Source organism: Zootoca vivipara, chromosome 8, assembly GCF_965207765.1.
Source record: "Zootoca vivipara chromosome 8, rZooViv2.hap1.1, whole genome shotgun sequence".
NCBI lineage: Eukaryota > Metazoa > Chordata > Lepidosauria > Squamata > Lacertidae > Zootoca > Zootoca vivipara.
The window spans coordinates 12,980,323-13,002,922 of record NC_142591.1 but is presented as its reverse complement, the minus strand read 5'-3'; the positions used below and the strand labels follow the sequence as shown (position 1 = coordinate 13,002,922).

The window sequence follows — 22,600 nt, the reverse complement described above, 5'->3', positions numbered from 1 at the left end:
TTCTTAAACCAAAGCGTTCTTCAACCAAGGCGTGCTTTCCCATAGCAGCGGGGGACTCAATTTACAAATGGAACACACTCAACAGGAAGCGGAACATGTTCTTATTCCAAGGCAAAGGTCACAAACCAAAACACCTACTTCTGGGTTTGCAGCGTTCTTAATCAAAGTTGTTCATAAACTAAGCTGTTCTTAAACCAAGGTACCACTATAGTGACATAATGGCACACAAATTGGAGAATGAAGATTAGTGGATTCAGATTCTCGAAACAAATTTATTTTGTATTTATAGACAATAGTTAATTGTTTTAGGAGCTCATTAACTGCGGTAGGGAGGGAGTGGGATGCCTCTTGGCTTTATCTAGAATGTGGGGAATGTGAATATCCTTCCAAGGAAAATTAAACAGATCAGACAATTGTTTCATTTCAAGACAGTAGGAAAGACAATCCTCCTGAATGAGAATATCTTACTGATCTCCTTTTTTCTGCGTTTTCTGTTCCTTCAGTCAATGGTTCAGTGTCTTGAGTCAAGTCCACGCTTCCACAGAACAGGAAATCAGGGAAATGCACGATGAGCAAGCAAACCCACAGAATGCCGTGGTAAGGAAGGCTGGGGTGGTACACAATCAGCCTCAGAATGTTGCAAATACTGTTACAGCAATATGGTTGGTGGATCCACTGCTCCATTTTTTCCAGGACAGAAGTGGCCTAGTTGTTGGATCAGTCCTGCCACTACACGTAGATCAGTGGTAGATCATATGCAGAAAGTGCAAGATTTAGCTTCTGGAATCTCCAGGCAGGGCTAGGGAAAACTCCTTTCTGAAACCCTGGCACGCTGCCGCCAGTCAATGTAGAAAGATTCCCTTTTTCCTGTGTACTTGGCAAAGTCGGATTGTATTTACTTGCCGACAGTCTCCACCACCTAAAGAAAGAGCATTCTCGAGTCAGGGTGCTGCAACAGAGAAGACCCTTTCATGCATCACACGGCAGTGGGTCTTGTCAGCCGCTGACAATAATCAGAACTTGTGTGCATTGCAACAGTGTCCCACCTATGGAGTGGTGAAATGTTACGATGTTGTGCAAAGTAGGTTGAATTATGTTCTCCTTGGCATTTGAAGTAAATCAGAAACTGCTGATTGGTTTTCTTCTTCTGCTCTATTGCTTGCTTCGATTAGTCAAGTTTTAAATAACTGTTAATATATATTGTTCTATTTTGTGCACTATTGGAAACCAAATGTACACCAAGTGAGATTGCTGCAATTACAGTAAAATACTGATGAGCATACAGGCTGGGTTTAAACATTTTTCTGTTCATGCCTGCAAAGCATTTTATCCCTTGCAGTAGTGCCAGTATAAAATAAAGCCTTATCAAGAGTTTTTGTTCAACTTGCTCAAAAGCAACTGATGTTTTTCACTACCTCTTATTACTGAATTCAAACCACTAACCCTCATTCTCTAAATCATGTATTATCATCATCACAGTTTGTGTTACCATCCACGACAACACAATGTTCATTTTCACTTTTTATGTAGGGCACACTGGATGTGGGATTGATCGATTCCGTCTGTGCATCTGACAATCCAGATCGGTAAGACCAAGTTCCACTTTCAGAAATCTTAATTTTTGTTCAGCCCTTTGTTCTGAAACGGGACATGTTTTTTCTGCGAGACTATCAACTTGAGAAATTAAAGAAGAAAAGAAAGGTAGAACAGTTCTTAATTCAACCACTCTATTTTGCTAATGGGTCAAGCATCTCTGTTTTATGTTCAGAACCTGTGTCTTCATGTTAATCTTTGAAATAAACCAGCAAAGGTTTGAGCCAATTCTCACTGAGATGGACCTGAGTAAGGTGGAAGCAGAAACAAGTTTGGCTGTAGTTTTGAAATTGTGGGGATTGTGCCAAGCTGTCAAATGTCAAGGTTTAAAAAACAAGTCAGTCAAAGTTGAATAATAAAGTGAATCAGCATTTGCTTAAATATACAGTACAAACAAAAGAGAATTGCTTTGTATGAGTCAGACTCACTTTGTTATGGTCCCAAATAGTATCCATGTTTACTATACAGGCCTTTTTTGCTTTATTTGTTTTCCCTGTGTAGCCCCAATTCATTTGTGATCATCACCGCTAATCGTGTTCTCCACTGCAACGCCGACACTCCAGAGGAGATGCATCACTGGATCACCCTGCTGCAGAGATCCAAAGGGGACACTCGAGTAGAGGGACAAGAGTTCATAGTGAGAGGTAGGAGCATCTTTCAGATGAAATCCCCCTGCAAAATGGGGTGTTTTTCTTGCTAAACTCTGGCGCCCAAAGTATTTGCTAATAATATTTAAGCAGTACATCTTAAGTCAAAAAGCCAAAGCATGGATGTTTGCAGTTGTCTTTTATGTCCAGAGCAGTTACGATGCCATAATGAGAAGCAGCTCCTTGTTATAATAGCCACAATATTGCTATGTGATGTGGTCTGTTGCCTCTCCTCATCCGTACCAGTCAGGCAACTTTTAGTTTATTTATGATGATGCAAGGCTATAGGACAGGCATAGGCAAACTCTGGCCCTCCAGATGTTTGGGACTACAAGTCCCATCATCACTGACCACTGATCCCGTTAGCTAGGGCTGATGGGACTTGTAGTCACAAACATCTGGAGGGCCAGAGTTTGCCTATGGCTGCTATAGGAGGTTGGGGGGAAATCTGAAAAGGCTATAACAGCAGAGTTGGGTGGAGAAGCTTCTTAAGAGTTGATTGAGGTAGGTCCACTAGTGTCACTGATATCTCCTGTCAAAGCTTGTGACATTGGGTTGCATTGGAAAGGATTCATTCTAAAGCACAGGGAGGATTTTAGAGCTGGGTATTCTCTGTTTGTTTTATATTAACACAGAGGGTGGATTGAACAATAACAAAGTAGTTAGTTCACCCAAATGTTGGGGAGGCATTTATCATTGCCCTCTCCTTCCCTGAGAGGGGAAGGTGCAGTTTCAGGGTAACTGTGAGGACTAAATAGTTTCTGAGTTGCTTCAGAGAAAGGGATTTGGCATTGTGGAATGTCAGCTTAAAAAAAATCCCTAGTACTTCCCCCCTAAAAAACTGGTAGCTGCTATCATGGTAAAAATGCCAGAGGGTTTGGAAGGTGTTTTTTTTGGGGGGGGGGGTTCTTTTCTTAAAAGTTTAAAAATTGCCAGCCAACCTATGCCATTTTTTCCTTCTCCCCTGAGGGGGAAGAATGGAGGAATGATTTACGGTAGTACACACCCAACTCACACTCACAAAACAAAATCCATTCTCCACTGAACCCCATTGTACATGGCTTAGGTGTTAATACGTGATATGCCTACATGTATTAGACCTGATGATATCCTGCCCAGATGTGCTATTCAAAGAGAAACATTTTGGCTTCATCTTCATCTTGACTTAAGAACGGTTATTAAGTCCTACATCAAAACAGCCTTCTGAGAAGAACTCAGTAAATGCTGTTTTATTGTTTTATGTGTTGTAAATAGCAGGGGTTTTTGAAAATATGTTTTGAGAAAGTGACTAGCAGCCAAAAGTTGAGAGCAGCTCTAGAAGAGCATCAATATTCAGGAAATGTTTTTTCTCTAAACTAGGATGGTTACATAAGGAGGTTAAGAACAGCCCAAAGATGACTTTGTTGAAGTTGAAGAAGCGGTGGTTTGTCCTCACACACAACTCATTGGATTATTACAAAAGCTCCGAAAAGAATGCCCTCAAACTGGGCACCTTGGTCTTGAACAGCCTCTGCTCTGTGGTGCCCCCGGATGAGAAAATCTTTAAAGAAACAGGTAACTAATTTCAGCAGGAGCTCTTCCGCTATATTCAAGTGATGTGGCCATTGATAATCATATTAAAAATCTGCTAAAATACTTTGGGGTTTGAAACAGATTTCAATTTAAAGTGTTAGGCAAAATAACAAAAAGTGTGTTCTTAAGCCTCCCATATACACTAGTATATATAATTTTATGGTATTACTCCAAAAAAAAGTGGTGCTATGAGCCATCAAACCTCAAAAATACACTTTTCCAAAAAGGTTTCCACAATTTGGGCCACTAGTGTACTGTTTTGGAGCTAGCATTCTTCCCCAAAGTGGTTTTAATTTGCACACACTTCAGAGATGTAGAGAACCGGCCTTTGCACTGTTTTGATCTGCACCATGTTAAGTAAGACAGGATACAGTATATCAGGTTGCTTCAAGAAAGCAGTATACAGTGGTACCTCGTTCTGAATCTGCCCCATTTAGCATCCATTTCGTGGAATGTCTGCAGCAAACCCGGAAGTACTGGAACGGGTTACTTACGGGTTTGCCGCTCGCATCTGCGCAGAAGTGCAAAATCACTCCACGCACATGCGCAGAGCGGTGCTTTGTCGAGCGTCCCTTTCATCAAGCGTCCGGGGCTCTGGAACGAATCGAGGACTCAAAACGAGGTACCACTGTACTATAAACATTAACGCAAATCTGCAGATCAGACTTACGAACTGCACTCCTTTGAGTCACCCACCGTCACTGTTATGATTTTTGACAGCTCACCTTCACCACATGCCTATTAATAGTTGGAGTAAATCAGATTAACAAGGTGTTTTCTTATTTACTCTTGCCTCAGGTTATTGGAATGTGACCGTGTACGGGCGCAAGCACTGCTACCGCCTCTATACCAAGCTTCTCAACGAAGCCACCCGCTGGTCAAGTGCTATCCAGAATGTGATAGACACAAAAGCACCCATAGACACGCCCACCCAGCAGCTTATTCAAGACATTAAGGTAGGGTCATGGTCTTGGAAAAATACGCTTCGAGAAGACAATCAGCTATATTATTTTCCACTCATAAAGAGAATTGTTAAATGTTCCAAAACTGAGGCAGCTGTTTGAAGAAGCTCATTAAGTGCTGTGGGGGGAACTCCAATGAGGATTGGCGCCCTGGTGCGAAGATTCCTCCGGCGCCCCCCCCCATTTCCCGGCGCGGCTGTCTGGCGGGCGCAGCACGGCACCCCCCCCCCCTGGCGGCCCGGCACCACCCAGCCTTGCCGTAGGGCCGGCCCTGACTGTTGGGGCAGGGGGAGGCCAAACAAGAACTGGTAGGGTGGTATATCCTGAAAGAGCTATAGCTGACTGGCTGAAACCTTGAACAAGTGCATTCCACACTGCAACATTTTGTCGCAGTTCCCACTTGTAGAGGAGGAGGAATATGACAATGGTAGTGACATTGTTCTTGTACTACCACCAAGAGGTCCTCATGCTGCTCTGCATGTTTAGGACTCGGAAATACAACAAAAATCGAGAGTTTGTTTCATTCTGTTCTGTTTGTGAATTGGGCCCATGATATCAGGCAGCAGCCTTAACAAGCACAGTTGCGACGAGGCCTTCTCAGTAGCAGCCTCAAGGATGTGGAATGGCCTTTGTTGGGAAGCTCAGTAGACTTATTTTCAGCCTCTACGCAATTAACTGGTCAAGATGTTCCTATTTTGCTATGCTATTGGAAACTCTTAGCTTTGCACTGTGCTGCTACAAATGTTTTAATGTTTTAATGTTACTCTGGTTTGGTTTTTTTAGCTCTCCATTCTTATGTATTTTATTGTGATTTTTAGGGTGCACAGTGTTTATTTTATCTTCTAAATGGGTGGTGATGGCTGTTATTTTTTCCTAATGTTCATCCTCCGTTTCATCCCAGAGGAGCTCAGGGCAAAATTAAAATTAACACATTTAAAAGCATTATTAATACCGGTATCTAAAAATACTTAAATGGTCATGGGTGGACGGGTGGTGTGCTTTTTCCTGAAGTTTATATTCTGGTCCAAAACAAGTCAGCTCTTTTTGGTAGAACCATTTCCCTTTTGAGCTGCTGACCTTTCACAAGCATTCAGTAGAGGCTCGTTTTTCACCCTCGGCCTGTGAATAATCTTGCCACTTACACAGGAGAACTGCCTGAACCCCGAAGTTGTAGAACAGATCTATAAGAGGAACCCGATTCTTCGCTATACACAACACCCACTGCATTCTCCACTATTGCCACTTCCATATGGGGACATCAACCTGAACGGTAAGTTCTTCGGACACTCAATCCCATTCCCTTCCCTCTGCAAAACCACCTTTGCCTTGAGACACTTTCATGAAGATGAGATGCCTTGGCTCCTTCTCTCATCACCTTAACAGTAATCTTCTCATCAGTTTGCTGCTATATTTAAACAATAGAGGTTGCCAGGGACTGCCAAGTGCAGTTCCCACCTCATTACTCCTAATCATTCTCCTGGTTTCTGTACCTCTTCCCCATTCTCCTTCACCATAAGTATTCTAAGCAGGAAAGGGCAATGTGAAACCAAGAGGGAAATAGACATTGGAACCCAACTGCATGGGGCTGGTTCATTCATACACTTCACAAGGAAAGGTTTTTTGACTAAGGTGATGAGGAAGCTAGCGCTCTCCTAGCTTAGCTGCAGATGATTTGTATACCTCTCTGGCCAGATCACTAAAAAAATTTAAACCTTAGAAGTATACAAATAAAACATTGACAAAATCTTAAAACAGTTATTGCAGCTTCAGAATAAAAAAAAAACAAGCAACAGTAAATGATACTGCAGAGAACTTTTAAAAATAAATTATTTGATGCAAAACCATTGATACCCAAATACTTGACAAAATAACCCAATTCAAAGAAAGGAGGAAAAAAAGAATAAGGGCAGACATTAGGACATCTATGCAAACTATGTATCTTAATTGTTCCAGTATAAGAAGAAAACTGGAACTTTGTAAACACACTTGTTGAGACATACGGTTTCAGATGATTGCCCCATGTGAATTACAATGTTTGATATCTGAGCAGCGAGATGTACTTCCATGTTCTGTTTTCTAGTGCTGAAAGACAAAGGCTACACCACCCTCCAGGATGAAGCTATCAAGATATTTAATTCTTTGCAGCAACTTGAGTCCGTGTCAGACCCCATTCCTATTATTCAGGGTATTCTGCAGACAGGACATGATTTACGGCCTTTGCGCGATGAGCTCTACTGCCAGCTGATCAAGCAGACCAGCAAAATGCCTAATCCCGGGAGCGTTGGCAATCTGTACAGCTGGCAGATCCTCACTTGCATGAGCTGCATGTTTCTGCCAAGCCGCGGGATTCTCAGATACCTGAAGTTCCACCTAAAAAGGTAAGCAGAGCTATGGATGATTGCACACAATGGTGTGCCATGCAATAGTTTGAAGGCACAAGGGTAGGAAACTTCCACAGCTTATTTTATTTGACCCATAGAGCTAACTGAGTGGGGTGATCTGCAGGAGCTGACCTTGGAGAGAAAGGTGGTCATGTGGTGTGCCGTTGAACTGGGTATACGGCTTGCCTGAGAGTTCATGTTGGGCTCACTTTCGTATCTTGGAGAGAGGTGTGTTGGGACAGGGACAGATCCCCAATCACCCTTAGAGTTGGGAGTAAGAACAGGGCTCAGCAGGTTCCACAGATGTCAGGAATGTCTGCCATTGGCCCATCAAGCAAACACTGGAAACTAATGCATCTTGGAGGAGATGATGGGAGACAGCTGTAGGACTGGCTGGACCTCAGGGAGCCACACCACATAAGGAAATGGCCGGGATACAATGTGAGGGCAGGTAGGGCAGAGAGAGGGAGAATGAAAGTGCAAAGCAAGAAAGTGACTCAAAGGAAACAAGAGATGGAAGCAGAGAGGAGAGGCTATATCTCCCAAGATTGGAACACTGGGCCAAATCTGAGGCCAGCTGAGCCAGGACTCAGTGCAGAGAAGAGCTGGACTGAAAAGACCCCAGATGAGAGAAATGTAACCAAGCCAAGAGTCATATGCAGTCTCCTGCCCAGAGCTTGAGGGAAAGAAGAACTGTGACTCCGGGAGGATGGAACAGGACAAGGCAGAGATAGGGTGCAGTTATGCACCATCAACATGCCTGCAAATGTCAAGCTTTCTATGCAACCATCTTGCTTGTGAGAATGATCTATTCATGGGGTGGTGGTGGAGCCTTTTGATATACAGTGGTACCTCGGTTTTTAAACAATCCGTTCCGGAAGTCTGTTTGAGTTCCAAAAGTAGTTCAGTTGCTTGGGCTGAATGCTCCCACCACTGCCTCTTAAAATGCTTTTCAAATCACCACATTCAAGAAAACAAAACATGGAGCAATTAAATCTCAGCGTTTCCCCACACAGGGTGCGTGACCAGTTTCCAGGCACAGAAATGGAGAAGTATGCCCTCTTCATTTATGAATCACTGAAAAAAACCAAAGGCAGAGAATTTGTGCCATCCCGGGATGAAATTGAAGCCTTGATCAACAGACAAGAGATGACATCCACGGTCTACTGTCATGGTGGGGGATCCTGTAAGATCACCATAAACTCCCACACCACTGCTGGCGAGGTAAGATGAGGCTTGGACTAGATTGCCTGGGTTGAGCTTCAGGGTGTGGAGGGTCCGCCATTTTGTGTAGTGTGTTTGTGGCCTATTGAACTCTAATTTAAAGATTTGTGTGACTTAGTAATAACCATACAATTTTAGTCAGTGATCCAACTTCTGAGATGCAGAAGCATATAGGGTGGTAGGCAATGACATTTTACTCAAGAGATCTTTTGAAATTAATGGGCCCAACTTAGTAATGTTTATTAATTTCAGCGGATCTACTCTGGCTAAAACGCAGTGTTTATGAATGTTGCCTATTTTTCATTGTGTAGAAACGTATTAGGAGACCCTAATAGTTTTGATTTGTTCAGACATGCAAATCACAGTGCAGGACAAACTATTCCAAATATGAGGAACAGTATGAGAGAGAAATGTGGTATAGGAGATGTAACAGTAATTTGCTTTGGGTTGGATGTAGTTCTGTCTATGCTTTTGCTGATATTACTATTTGGTTTTATGATTATGCTTGGCTACTTTTAGTTGAAGAACAGAAACTTCGCAGTAATACCAGTTGTTGGACATTCTTAAGTAGAATAGTCAATCTGTACTATATGTGTATCTTCCAATAGTTATTGAAGTCTATAATCTGGAAATGCTTTATCAAGAAAGAACCTGGAGGAAAACTAATAAAAAAATAGATGTTGGTATGCTTTTGAACATAATTTGTACCTTAGCCTTCAGCGTGGCTAATTGATGCTTTTACCTTTTATGGTCTAACATTCTTTGTCTCGTTTTTGTTTTTTTTGTCTACTAGGTTGTTGAAAAGTTAATTCGGGGTCTGGCCATGGAAGACAGCAGAAATATGTTTGCCTTGTTTGAATACAATGGAACTACAGATAAAGCCATTGAAAGCAGGACCGTTGTGGCTGATGTCTTGGCAAAGTTTGAAAAGTGAGTGTGCCTCTCCTAATAAGTAAGCAATTAAAAGCCCTAACCACAGCCTTTTAAATTTCCCTTTTGTGAATCAATGGCATCTCCCCATCCACTGCCCTCTCCTGTAAAGAGGGATTAATGAAATGCTTGTAAGCCTGGGAATGATTTCATCACTATTCATTGTGGTACTTGTGTTGTGCTGTCCTAAAATTTCCTCTCTCGTGCCTTACCACCTGCAACCCTCCCCCCTTGGACTTTGTCTTCAGTCCAAGCCTTTTCTTCTTTAGAATTTTCCACAATTGGTACGTCTCTAACAAAGGAACTAGTCACAATGCATTTGCACAGGTAGTTTTCCCAGCATCTCAGTGGCAGCTTAAAGCTCATCTGTGCACCAGTCTCCTAACACTGCTGCTGAAACTGATATTGGTGCAAAGCTGCTTACTGCAGTTGTGGCAAATAGTAGAAAGAGCTTCCCCAATACATACTTTCTCCTTCCCATTTCTCTACCGGTAGCGGTCCTGTTTTATTAACGGGCTGGTGGACCAGGTTTTAAACCTACTTCATTATTTGCTTCAGCTAAAGGTTTTACCCATGAATCAAATTTATTCTGTGGGTTTTGATTCCTTGTATTATCCTGGTTAGGACCTCAACTGTGAGACAGCAATCCATGATCTTGCTCACTTGACCACCAGTTGCTCTGAGCCAGCTCTGTAATGCTAGATGCCATAGGCTTATTAAAGAAACAAAAACCTGCTTACAGATGGAAAAATAGCATTAGAGTTGGCACCCCCAACAATGATACCCATGGGCAGCACAGTGCCCTCCTATACATCCTTTGGCCCCAGCAGACGCTCCCTTATCCTCCCAATTCTTTTATTTATTTTTGCAAAATGCAGTTCTTTGGCTGGTATATCAGTAACATTTGACTATTTGATTTTGCTGAATGTATAAAGTCATGTTCATGGAAGTTGATATTCGAGCCATAGATTAAGATTCTGATTACCAAATCCACATGTTCCACATAGCAAAAGTTTCAACTCTCATCTTAAATACAGCTTTTAAATTTTATTGTCAGTTTATATTTGATTATTTGTACTCAAACTGCCAAGTATTTGTGTTTTCCCAGGCTTGGTGCTGCTCCAGAAGGAGAGAATACAGCATGGAAATTTTACTTCAAGCTCTACTGCTTCCTGGACACTGAGCATGTGCCAAAAGATAGTGTGGAATTTGCATTCATGTTTGAGCAGGTACGGAGAGGAAATAAGGTTGTTACTTGGGGGAAGAGTAAGTGATGTCACACACACACACACACACACACACACACACACACACACACACAGGGAGAGGGACTCCATTCAAATCAAAGAGGCAAGCTGCTGTGATTGACATCTACCTGATGTAACAAGGATCTCCTGGTTTAAATGGACCTGGATTGAGACAGATCAGCAAGGAGAGAGGTGAGCCTGGTAGTGCTCATTCCTGACTTCCTCAGCCATGTTTTGCAAGCCGCGATTGTTACATCACTAGAAATTGAGAGCCCTGCTGCATCTGATCTTGTTCAGTGTCCATTTACCCACAGCAGCCAATCAGATGCCCGTGGGATGCCCACAAGCAGGGCATAGGAGCAGAGGCCCTGTTCTCCTGCCATTGTTGCTGTGCAACTGATATTTGGAGGCATGGTGCCTCTGATGCTGGAGGCAGCATATAGCCATCATGACTAGTAGCTATTGATAGCCTTTATCCTCACAGATTTGTCTAATACCCTTTCAATGCTATCACTGCATCTTCCATAGTTAATGTACTGTATTGTCCCCTATATCCCACGTCATTTGTCCATCAGTAAAATGGGTATATATGTTCCATGCATTTTGTAATTGTTCATGAGAATTACTTGTAGCAAATAGCTATATCACTTTCCCTGTCACTGTATCTTCTGGAGGAGTTATATCCAAACAACCTCACAGGAGTCCTGCCATATAAAGTTGAGAACAGCGAAGCACCATCAGAACCTAAAGTAAAAATGTTTTTATTTCATGAAACATTCATGGATTAGAAACAATTTCCCCCAGAAGCCTTGCATTACCTATAAAACTTGGCAGGCTGATTCTTTTGCAATTATGCCTGCAACTTTTTTGTCATTTGAGTTTTATTCATTTTCCTTTGTCACATCTGTATCAAACAATTGCACATGTACTTATAGTCAAATAAATGATACTTAACCCTTTATAATGCAACAATACCAAAGCCAACTTTAGGCTTGCAAGTATTTATAAGGAAGTTCGTTCTCTGGAGAAGATGCCTGGGGTGCCCTCTGGTGGTTCTCTTCATTTAAGCACTCTTTATGCTTTGCCAATGGGATGCTGGGGAGCCTAGGGCTTGCCGATCGGAAGGTCAGTGGTTCGAATCCCTGTGACAGGGTGAGCTCCCGTTGCTCGGTCCCTGCTCCTGCCAACCTAGCAGTTCAAAAGCACGTCAAGTGCAAGTAGATAAATAGGTACCGCTCCGGTGGGAAGGTAAACAGCGTTTCTGTGTGCTGCTCTGGTTCGCCAGAAGCGGCTGTGTCATGCTGGCCACATGACCTGGAAGCTGTACACCGGCTCCCTCGGCCAATAAAGCGAGATGAGCGCCACAACCCCAGAGTCATTCGCGACTGGACCTAACGGCCAGGGGTCCCTTTACCTTTACCTCTATGCTTTGCCAAAGGTACCCCAGTGGAAGAAGCTTGTTCATATATATTTCCTGTGGGAGTTATTTATTTGTGCTTTTTCAAGGAGCAAAAACATATTAATAATGTACATAAATAATACTTGTACACAGTGGAATCTTAATTCGACCTTAATCCATTCTGGAAGACTGTTCGTCTTCTGAAAAGTTCGAAAACTGAGGATCAATGGGCTGGCTGCAAAGACAATGGGAAAAAATGAAAAATGTGCCAAGGAAGCAGCTTGTCTTCCAAAAATCATTCGAAAATGGAAGCATTCACTTCCGGGTTGTTGGCGTTCGGGTTCCGAATTGTTCGGCTTCCGAAGCATTAAACAACTGAGGTTTCACTGTACTACCGTACTTAAAAGCCTGCAAAGCACTCACATATGTTACTTTGTTTTAATCTTTACAAAAGCTCTGTAAGGCAAATATTACCTTCCTTGTTCTGGATTTTTTTTTGTGTGTGGAGGGAATACTGAGGCTGAGAGGTAGTGGCTTGACCAAGGCCACCTAGTGAGATTATGGGTGAAACAAGATTGAAACTAGAGCCTTCTTGGTGCACAGTTCAGTTTTATTACCACTATGATACAGCAGCAAATTTAGGATTCAGAATGTTCTGCTGCATGCCTGTAAACATCGTTTTCCTTTTTTCCATTAGGCACACGAAGCAGTGATTAGAGGACATTATCCAGCTCCTGAAGAAGCCCTCCAGGTCCTTGCTGCCTTGCGGCTCCAATACCTACAAGGAGACTACACTTCATCCAATATCACTATGCCAGAAATGGAAGAAGTCTACCCACTGCAGAGGCTCACGTCCCGTATTATCCAGTCCACTAAAACATTTACAGCTGCGGAGAGAATAGAGAGGAAGCGGGCCAATTTTCTAGAAGGAACCCTCAGGAGGAGTTTCCGCAGCAGTTCCATCAGCAGGCAGAAGATGGAAGAGGATCAGATGCTTGATATGTGGGTCAAAGAAGAAATCTTCGCAGCCAGGACTAATGTGATTGATAAATGGAAAAAACTGCAAGGAATGAACCAAGAGCAAGCAATGATCAAGTACATGACTTTGATTAAGGAGTGGCCTGGCTATGGGTCCACACTCTTTGACGTAGAGGTGAGTTGTCCAAAATTGCACAGGCGTTGCTGAAAGCAAAATAATAAGACTAAAAAAAAAAAACCTACAGCTAAACAATTTGTAGTATAACACACAGCAAAACATCTTGTATGGTCACATTCTATGGGTTTGCAAATTTGTCTGCCTTCTCCTGCTGAATGTTTTACAGGTGAGGGTACGTGGGCTTTGATTAGAACCTGAGAAAAGGGTCAAGGCTGTGGAATTTCACCTGTGAGCATGCACACACCCAAATCCCCCTTCTGCCTCAGGACATCAGCTCTTCCCCTGCTTTAAGGAACTGAGCATTTGCGACATTATCAGACACTACTTTAATCTGCACCCACATCCCAATTATCCATTTTACACCGAGGAATTGGCAATGGCTGCTGTGCTTAAGAGGCCAGGAAACCGAACAGTAAAACATTAGTGTGTGTATAAATCTGAGGAACAGCTAACGCATCCGCTCAGCTACTACCCATCTTAAGGGCTGCATTTCCCCACACAGTTGTCTTTTGTGGATTAACATTAGAAGCTAAATGTCCGAAGTGATTTAGGCTTAGATTTGTCTGTGCAAGGAATCAGACTTCATATGTACAGATATAGGAAATCATAAGAGGAGCATAGTATGCAAGAGTTCATTGCACATCCTTTCTAAACCAGTTGTGACCCAAAGTTGAGTGTGTTTAATTTAGTCATTTGAAACAAGTTCAGATCTCTCCTCTGACAATGGAAATAATTGCATAGCCTCATCCAGATTACTCCAGAATAATCTACCTCACTAAACATGGTCAATGAGAAAAGGGCATTTTATGCTAAAAGAAATACTATAAAAATGTATAATTTTAAATTGCATTTTTAGAATCATCATTTCTGTTTTCTACCATTCACCTTGACATTATTTTTTCCCCAGTGTAAAGAAGGGGGCTTCCCTCAAGAACTTTGGTTGGGTGTTAGTGCTGATGCAGTTTCTGTCTACAAACGCGGAGAGGGAAGGCCTTTAGAAATATTTCAGTATGAGCACATCCTCTCCTTTGGTGCTCCCCTCGCTAATGTCTACAAGATTGTTGTGGATGAGAGAGAGCTGCTTTTTGGAACACTTGAGGTAAGAAAGGAGCTAGTCATTCAGTTCTGCTCATTCATAAGTCATTCATAAGCAGGATGAATAAACTAAATCCACTGTGCCAGTATTCAGAAAGAGAAAGCCTTCCATGATTCTTTTGCCTGAACTATTTCACACCAGGATTAAAATCCTGCAATCCTATGCATGCTTATTTGGGATTAAGCTCCATTGAACTCAGTGGGACTTGCTTCCAAGTAAGCATGCATCGGACTGAGGCAACAGGAAACTTGACTTAGGTGGTGAAATGCAAGTGTGCACCTTTGCTCTTCTTCAAAAGTTAAGTTCTGTAGGGTTTTCAAATCAGCGATCTTGAGCTCTGGGTTACAGTTCCATCCAGAGTAATGTTCCATACTGAGTCCCACTGAATCTACTCATGTCTACTCAGAAGTAAGTCCTATTAAAATCAGTGGGGTTTAATCCCAGGTAAGTGGGGTTAGAATTGAAACCTTATTTGGGAGCAAATCTCAGGGAGACTTGCCTCCAAGTAATCTTGTATAGGTCTAGGCTGGAAGTGTACAGTTTTTCTTCAAAATAAAAGATAAACATTTGCAAATTGTATTTAGTTTAGCTATTTAAAGAGAGCTGAACAGTCCTCAGAAATTGCACCCAATAGTATAGGTTTTCACAATAATAAATTACTAGCCTAATTTTCTTAGTAGACTACCAGCCCTGCCAACATTTGGTTATAATTTTTTTAAGGTTGACATACAGTTTCGTAAATTCTAGTGATGTGACTATTGGCCATTCAATTTTACAGCTTGCTGGGTAGAGTTACCTTTGCCATACTGTTTTCATTGACTACCAAAAGGCTTGCTGATTTCAACAAAATATATGTTTAACTATAGACTGTGTTACAGCCAAGCTGATTTTTTTGGTGACAATTTATAAAATTAGTGCTAATCTAAAAGAAACAGGGTACCAACAGTTTCGTAGACTATACCACATCACACTGCCGGGAGGTAAAATCTCAAAAATATGAAGTGTGCATTAACTGGTTTTGCATTGTTATTGTCTTGGTAGGTTGTTGACATTGCCAAACTGATGAAAGCCTACATCAGCATGATTGTGAAAAAACGTTATAGCACCTCTCGATCAGTGAGTAGTCACGGAAGTCAAGGCAGCTCCAGGTGAAACCAGAAAGAGAAACTTCCTGTTCTGTCCTTTTGGAACATATCACCGCCAACCCGTTGAGTTTCTCAAAAAATGGTGATTGGAGGCAGCTCTCAGGCTACAATCAAAACCGTGATTCTAGGAGAATCTTTATTCAACACATGGTGTTCGACGAGCTTAGAAATAATAACAGCCACTTGCATAGTCCCATAAACTTGTTGGCTAGCATGCTTCAAGCCTTCTAAAGCTTTGTTACCTCTAGATAACATAATGTATGCCTTAACTTAATGCACTGCTTTCTGAGCAGTGAGAAGTGCCTTAAAATGTTTTAAAACCAACTTGCATTGATTTGTGATTATCAGAGGGGTTGTGTTTTGTAATAAACCACTTTGAATTAGCTTTTCCTTAATTTGAAGCCCTCTTGCACTAACTAACCGGCTGGTTCTTACATGAGGAGGGAAAGAGAGCATCTTTGTTGGAATGCTGCAGGCGGCTTCCCGTAGGGACTTTAATAGCAATGCTGTTTTCCCCGCCCCTTTTTATTTTTCATATGTGTGCATGCATATGACTCGGGTCAACTCTAATTTTATTCCACGTTTCACAATATTTTAAAAGTAAAAGGGAATAATAATGTGCAATGGTGTAAACAGTCTTTCTGTACATTTTAATAGTCCAGAGCTATAGTTGTCCCAAATGTTGAGTTTCTTTATAAGCCAGTTTTATTAACAAATTTGGGGTTTTTCATAATTTTTGTATTTTCTTCTAATTTTTCATTCTTTGTTATATCTGTATGTAACACACCTGCATTTCTGTACCTCTGCTGTATTATACATAATGTGTAGTTTGAAAGACACTATATTTATAGACTGCCCTTAATACAGAATTGCAATTATCTGCGCAATATTCAATCATATGTCTTCGGTTTATACAGTTGGGTTTCTTAAGATATTAAACATTTATTTTAAAATATTAGTCTTGTGGTATGCTACTTGGAACTTGCCAAAAGCAGAACATACTATAAAAGAAGTAAATTAAACAGAAAAATTATGATATATCTTACTTAATGTTGTGCATGCCCCTCTAAATTTTTTCCTGTGTGCTAATTGAATGGCAGCAGAAAACTGGAAAGTTCTTACTGGTATATAGGCTAAATTGCCAGTTTTGAGGAGGAGAGAAAACTATCCACAACCTATGGGGTATAGGCTCTATGTACTATGGAATAACAAGCTGCCATTGCCCTTACAAGTGCATTCTTCTAATTACGTTTGATTTGCAGAATATAGTTAATCTACAGGGCAACCATTGTTTTAAAGACTGAATTCATAACTGAGACAGAGAAGGCAGACACTGAAGCTTCAAATCTCTGTGCATTGTATTTATATGCTGCTTTTTCAAGGTGCACCACAATGAGCATCAAAAAAGACTGTTTATTACAAAACCTAGTTGAACAGGAGAAAGTCTACAACTCTAATGATACAATCACATGAAAGCTCAAGTTCAAAAAGCACCGTGAAGCACAGCCTGCACTCATTTTTCAGAAGGAACTATAGCTCTACCTTCACTGTCAGAACCACTAGCAAAACATCCAAGACAGAAAACAGCTCCTTAAACCTGTCTGGAAAAGTGCAAAGCTTCTTCACTAGGGAGCCCAAAGGCACTGCAATTCTTTAATCATAGGGGCTTTCACCTATTTAAGGACCTTGGGGAATGCACCTGCTTGCTACAGAAATCTGGCAACAGTGGGAAGGGGAACCCCATGGTCCTAGGTTATTCATTCGTCCTTATCTTGTGATGGGTCTAATTTCATCTCCCAAGTAGCCATGCTGTGTATCAGTCCAATTACTGTTGTCCTTAAAACAGTGTCTGCATCTGTCACTGAAACAATTGGTGTCATACCTATGCTGAAGCTACTGGGTTTAAGATTGATCCTTTTCTGCATGTGCAAAGGGGGAGAGAAGTGGATGCAAGTACAGTGGTACCTCGACTTACTAATAACTTGACTTACAAATGTTTCGAGTTACAAATGGAGTTCCATCCGCCATTTTGGATGCGGTTTAGATAGGATAGGATTTTTTCAACTTACGATTTTTATTAAAAAAAAATCCCATTGGCTTCGACTTACAAATTTTTCGACTTACGAAGGTCCGTTCGGGACGGATTAAATTCGTAAGTCGAGGTACCACTGTAGTCTTGCGGTTGCCAGATTTAATCAGTTTGAGGTTTTGGGTGCTGCAGCTATGCTCTAACTCAGGGGTCCCCAAACTTGCGCAGAGGGCGGGGGAGTGCGCGCCGATGCGCACACACTCTTACAGGCACAGCGGTGCGCTTCCGGGTCGGAAAAAAGCGCCGAAAATCGTTTGTGCACATGCACCTCCCCCGACCCGGAAGTGCACCGGAAATGACGTTTGCACAAGCATGCAAACGTTATTTCTGGTGCACTTCCGGGTCTGGAGAGGCCCATGCGCACAAACGATTTTCGGCATTTTTTTCCTGACACGGAAGTGCGCCGCCGCGTTGGTAACAGCAGTTGGTGGCAGCGGGCGGCGCAGGTCATCGCAGGCCGGATAAAAGAGGCCTTCAGGCCGTATGCGGCCCATGGGCCTTAGTCTGGGGACCCCTGCTTTAACTCCACAGGTCACAACCTCCAGAAGGCTGGACCAAATCACAGTCCTCCATCCTGACCTGTGAAGAGGCCCATTTATGTTGGTTTGGAAGGGGGCGGGCAGGAAGCACTGTCCAAAGGAAGAAAAAAAGCAAGAGATGAAGCTCAGCAAAGACACTATCTAATGTTTTGTTAGGGGGAAGAGTAGGACAATATATGCAGTACTGCTGGTTGTGCATTATCAGGATGTGGTGCAAAGGAAGACCTGGAGATTTACTAGTCTATTTAAAACTTTGAGTGGTTTATTGGTTTGATATTTCAGATTACTTTAAAAAAAGGAGCCTGAAAACTCTCTCCACTTTCAGCCAAGATTCCATTTTCCAAGAGCCCTTTATCTGCACAGAACACACCTCCCTATGCTAAAGGAGCTGTGCCTTTTAAGGGATCCTGCCTCTTCTAATGTCACAATGTTATGGTTCTGGTCTCCATAGAGACAGAGGAATCTTAAAGGATGCTGCACAGCCCACTAGGTTCACTTTGAAAGTAGGATATGCCAAGTTGTGACTGAATTTGCAGAGGTCTGCCCAGGTTACCCCCAGCATGTGACCAAAGACATAGAAGGAAGTTGCAAATAGTCCACCATCAGGTACAAAGTGTTCAGAGCCTTGGGGATAGACAAACTTTCAAATACTTTATAATACATACAATGGAGCTACAGAAGATGGGAAATGAGATGAGCAAACCAAGACAACGGGGAAATGAATTTTATGTGGAGTGTGAGAAATTGGTTATGAGTGGGAATTAATTAGTGTGATTTTGTTTAGTCTGACTGCTAATTGAGGAGACTTGAAAAAGTATAGGAAACCCACCCCCAAGGAAGAACTGGAAATTTACTAGTCTATTAAAAAAATTTCAGTACTTTATTGATTTGATATTTCAGACTACCGGTACTTTAAAAAAAAAAGAGTCCAAAATGTCCTCATTTTTATCAGATGAAGATTTGGAGTAACTGTTCAAAGGAAACATTCAGAATTTGTTCCACAGCTTTAGTACAACCCAATCTATCTTACTAAAGCTAAGAGGGTCTGCATCAATCAGCACATGAATAGGAGACTGCCTGGTGAACCCATACATGCTGTCTTGAATTCTGCGATGGAAAAAAGATGGGATATAAATGAACTAAATAAGTAATCCACAGAGGAAGTTTTGAGTAACTGCCAGTAACTGTTGGTTCTGAATATTCTACTGCTTCTCCTCTAATCCTGAGCTCAGCGTTCCAGAATGTCTGTGTGGCTGGGGTAGAGAAAGAGAACCCATCAAAATGATGGTGAGCTTGGAAATTCAAACTGCCCTAGCCCTCACTACTGGATGTAGAACTCTCAGCTCCCAGCTGTAGTTTTGCCAAAGGCTTTAATGCTCAAATCAGATTGGTACATAAGGCAAATAACAGATTATATGTACATGATTATAGGTAGCCGTGTTGGTCTGACGTAGTCGGGGGGGAAATAAAAAAAATTCCTTCCAGCAGCACCTTAAAGACCAACTAAGTTTTTATTTTGGTATGAGCTTTTGTGTGCATGCACACTTCTTCAGATACAGATTATATGGTTCAGCAGGTACAGGAGAGGTTCAGTGCATGCTAAGACATTGATAAAACAATCGACATGCCCCTGCACCTTCCTTTTGAAGACTGAGGTGGACACAACTATATTTGCACAGCAAGTGGCCGGAGTCACAAGACCAGGCAAGTAAAGAGGCACTCCTTTGAGCCGGTTGACTCCACAAGGTTTGTTTTCAACAGTGTTGTCATCTCCATAGAGACAGGTGGACTTGGCGCTCGCCCAGTATTAGTCTTACTCTCGGTGACCTCAGAAAGGGAAGGTGCCTCACTGACAGGAAGAGGCATTGGAGCAGCTCATGGCAATAGGTGTTAGGGTAGGAGTGTCTAATGTTGGAGGGACCACACTCCTTGGATCCTGATCTCCATCCTCCAGGCCACAGGACCCGTCCCCAGAATCAGGCACTTATCTGGGTCCTGATTCTACCTCTCTCATCCCTGTAGGACCCTCAGGGTCCTCCAGCTCCCAACTCTTTGAGCTTCTTCCATTCCTTGGGTCTGACTATTGCCCCCATGACATGCCTACACAGCTCACTTCTAACTCTCCCAAAGACCCTCATTCTCCTTGACAGCAGGGAAGCCATTGTCCTGGGAGTAGGCCACATCTATAAGTCCCTGAAGGCCTCATCCAATAACCTCTCTGCCTGTCTTAACTTTTACAAATCTGCCACCTTTGCCTCCAGGGCTTCATTCCTTGGAAGCCATAAGCTCATTGCACCTTGGGACACACCCACAACCTCTGTCCAGCAGGCAGATAGCCATAGAAGTGACAGACAGTGTAAAACTCTGTACATACTGGCATCCTGCCTCCATAATTGTTTCTGGAGTTTGTGTTACTTTCAGAATTTAGGTGTTTTATAGGTCAAGGAGACCCAATACAGAAATGATTAAGCTTTCACACACACCCTATTGAGCAAAAAAAAAAAAAATTCCTTCCAGTAGCACCTTAGAGACCAACTACGTCAGACCAACACGGCTACCTACCTGTAACTAGACTCTATTGAGCCTTCATGAAGGGTGAGGAGAAAAATACTAATGAGAAGTAGCATACTGGGAAATGCTGAGCTTTCTTGCTACAGTGGTACCTCGGTTTACAAACACAATTGGTTCCGGAAGTCTGTACTTAACCTGAAGCGAACTTTCCCATTGAAAACAATGGAAAGTGGATTAATCCGTTCCAGACAGTCTGCGGAGTACTTAACCTGAAGCGAACTTTCCCATTGAAAGTAATGGAAAGTGGATTAATCCGTTTCAGATGGGTCCGCGGAGTACTTAAACTGAAAATACTCAAACCGAGGCGTACTTAAACCGAGGTATGACTTATTACAAATGCCTTCTTAGTTTACAAACAGACTCTTTGTACAATATAACTCTACCCAAAAAAAGCAGGGTGGAAAAGAACAGCATTTAAGAAAACTTGCGTTGTTTTGGTTAAATTATTTACTGTGTATTATCTTGTATTTTATTTTGTGAACCGCCCTGAGATCTTTTGAAGGGCGGTATATACATTTAATAATAACAAATAAATAAATGTTGTGATGCTACTAATAGCCCAAGAGGCTTTAAGGGCAACAATGGTGCCTTCCATATGTTTTGGGACAATTCCCATCATTCCTGACTACTGGCTAAGCTGGCTGGGACTGATAGTAGTTGGGAGAACATCTTCCTTAGGGCTCCCTGTGCTTTATGAGAAGCAACTGAATATTTGAAAGTCTTCCTCCATGAGGGAACCCTTCCTCCTAGAAGTACAAACTCTGAGATGACATTAAAAAACCCCACAAAAAAACCCCCACCATTATCTAATTTTCTTAGTTTGGATCATTGCTGTATAAAATAACTGACCTTGTAAGCAGAGTTAGATTAACAGAGGCAAAACAAGATCACTCTTCTGAGGCAGTTTCAAGGGCAAAAGTGGCACCACCAGGTTTAAGGGCCTGGGCAAAATGCCTTCTGCTGCCCCTTCACCTTATTATTCCCTTCAATAATAATAAGTGGATTGCAGGACCCTTTTTTCTTCACTGATCAGACAGAGAAGGGAATTTATTCATACAGTACCTGCTTCTTAACAAGCAGTGGGTAAGGGGCCTTTCTCTTTTACTAACCTTTGTTGAAAAACTCTTATATGGTGCATGCCTCCATCATGCCTGACAGCCTCTATGAGAAGTTTTAAAGGAAATTTAAAAAAACTGATCTGATACTAAATACTTAGAACCAGGGACAGTCCTGGATTTACAGAAGCCGCCCCAGTTTCTGATTTGATCCCGGAATGTCCCGCTTTTCCTTAGGACTTCCCTATTTTCATTGGAGAGGGACCCAGGTGGCGCTGTGGTTAAACCACTGAGCCTAGGGCTTGCCGATCAGAAGGTCGGCGGTTCGAATCCCTATGACGGGGTGAGCTCCCGTTGCTTGGTCCAGCTCCTGCCAACCTAGCAGTTCGAAAGCACGTCAAAATGCAAGTAGATAAATAGGAACCGCTACAGCGGGAAGGTAAACGGTGTTTCCGTGTGCTGCTCTGGTTTTCCAGAAGCAGCTTTGTCATGCTGGCCACATGACCTGGAAGCTATACACCGGCTCCCTCGGCCAATAATGTGAGATGAGCGCGCAACCCCAGAGTCGGTCACGACTGGACCTAATGGTCAGGGGTCCCTTTACCTTTACCTTTATTTTCATTGGAGAAATATTGGTGGGTATGGAGTTACATGGCCACCAAGCCAAGGAGGTAAATAACTATACAGTACAACCTTCAGAAGTTATCTGAAGGCAACCCTGTATTATGATTTTTTATATACAGTGGTACCTTGCAGATAAGTGGTACCTTCCAAATAAGTAGTGGTATAAATAATAAAACACTCCCCACTTACCCCACCCTTATCGCCTTTCCAGCGCGTGAGGCGCAGCTTCGTCCCCGGATTTTATTTTGTTTTTCCATACGCCCAACAGCGTCTCCGAAAATTCTAAACCGCCACTCGCTCTGAGCCACTGCGCACGCGCCACGCCTCTAGAAATTTATACTCCGCTCGCGCCGCCTCGCCACGCCCAGCT

The 22,600-nt window shown here is 42.4% G+C and overlaps 1 protein-coding gene and 1 long non-coding RNA gene across 2 annotated transcripts in view; one reads left to right on the top strand and one right to left on the bottom strand.

Moving 5' to 3' along the window:
- Positions 1-16,310, top strand: part of MYO10 (myosin X) — a 184,400-nt gene extending 168,090 nt beyond the window's left edge. The window contains exons 29-41 of the mRNA XM_035125884.3: positions 504-597; positions 1,531-1,586; positions 2,095-2,237; positions 3,600-3,794; positions 4,611-4,768; positions 5,921-6,044; positions 6,855-7,152; positions 8,172-8,379; positions 9,173-9,309; positions 10,418-10,538; positions 12,653-13,108; positions 14,019-14,210; positions 15,249-16,310. Of these exons, the coding sequence (XP_034981775.3) occupies positions 504-597; positions 1,531-1,586; positions 2,095-2,237; positions 3,600-3,794; positions 4,611-4,768; positions 5,921-6,044; positions 6,855-7,152; positions 8,172-8,379; positions 9,173-9,309; positions 10,418-10,538; positions 12,653-13,108; positions 14,019-14,210; positions 15,249-15,359 (2,293 nt within the window). The 3' untranslated portion in view covers positions 15,360-16,310. The remainder of the gene's footprint in view (positions 1-503; positions 598-1,530; positions 1,587-2,094; positions 2,238-3,599; positions 3,795-4,610; positions 4,769-5,920; positions 6,045-6,854; positions 7,153-8,171; positions 8,380-9,172; positions 9,310-10,417; positions 10,539-12,652; positions 13,109-14,018; positions 14,211-15,248) is intronic.
- Positions 253-22,550, bottom strand: LOC148684736 (uncharacterized). The gene is made up of 2 exons (XR_015951329.1): positions 22,420-22,550; positions 253-919 (listed from the first exon to the last, which is right to left on the bottom strand). It is a non-coding gene; the product is annotated as an uncharacterized LOC148684736 (long non-coding RNA).
- Between the last annotated feature and the right edge of the window lie 50 nt (positions 22,551-22,600).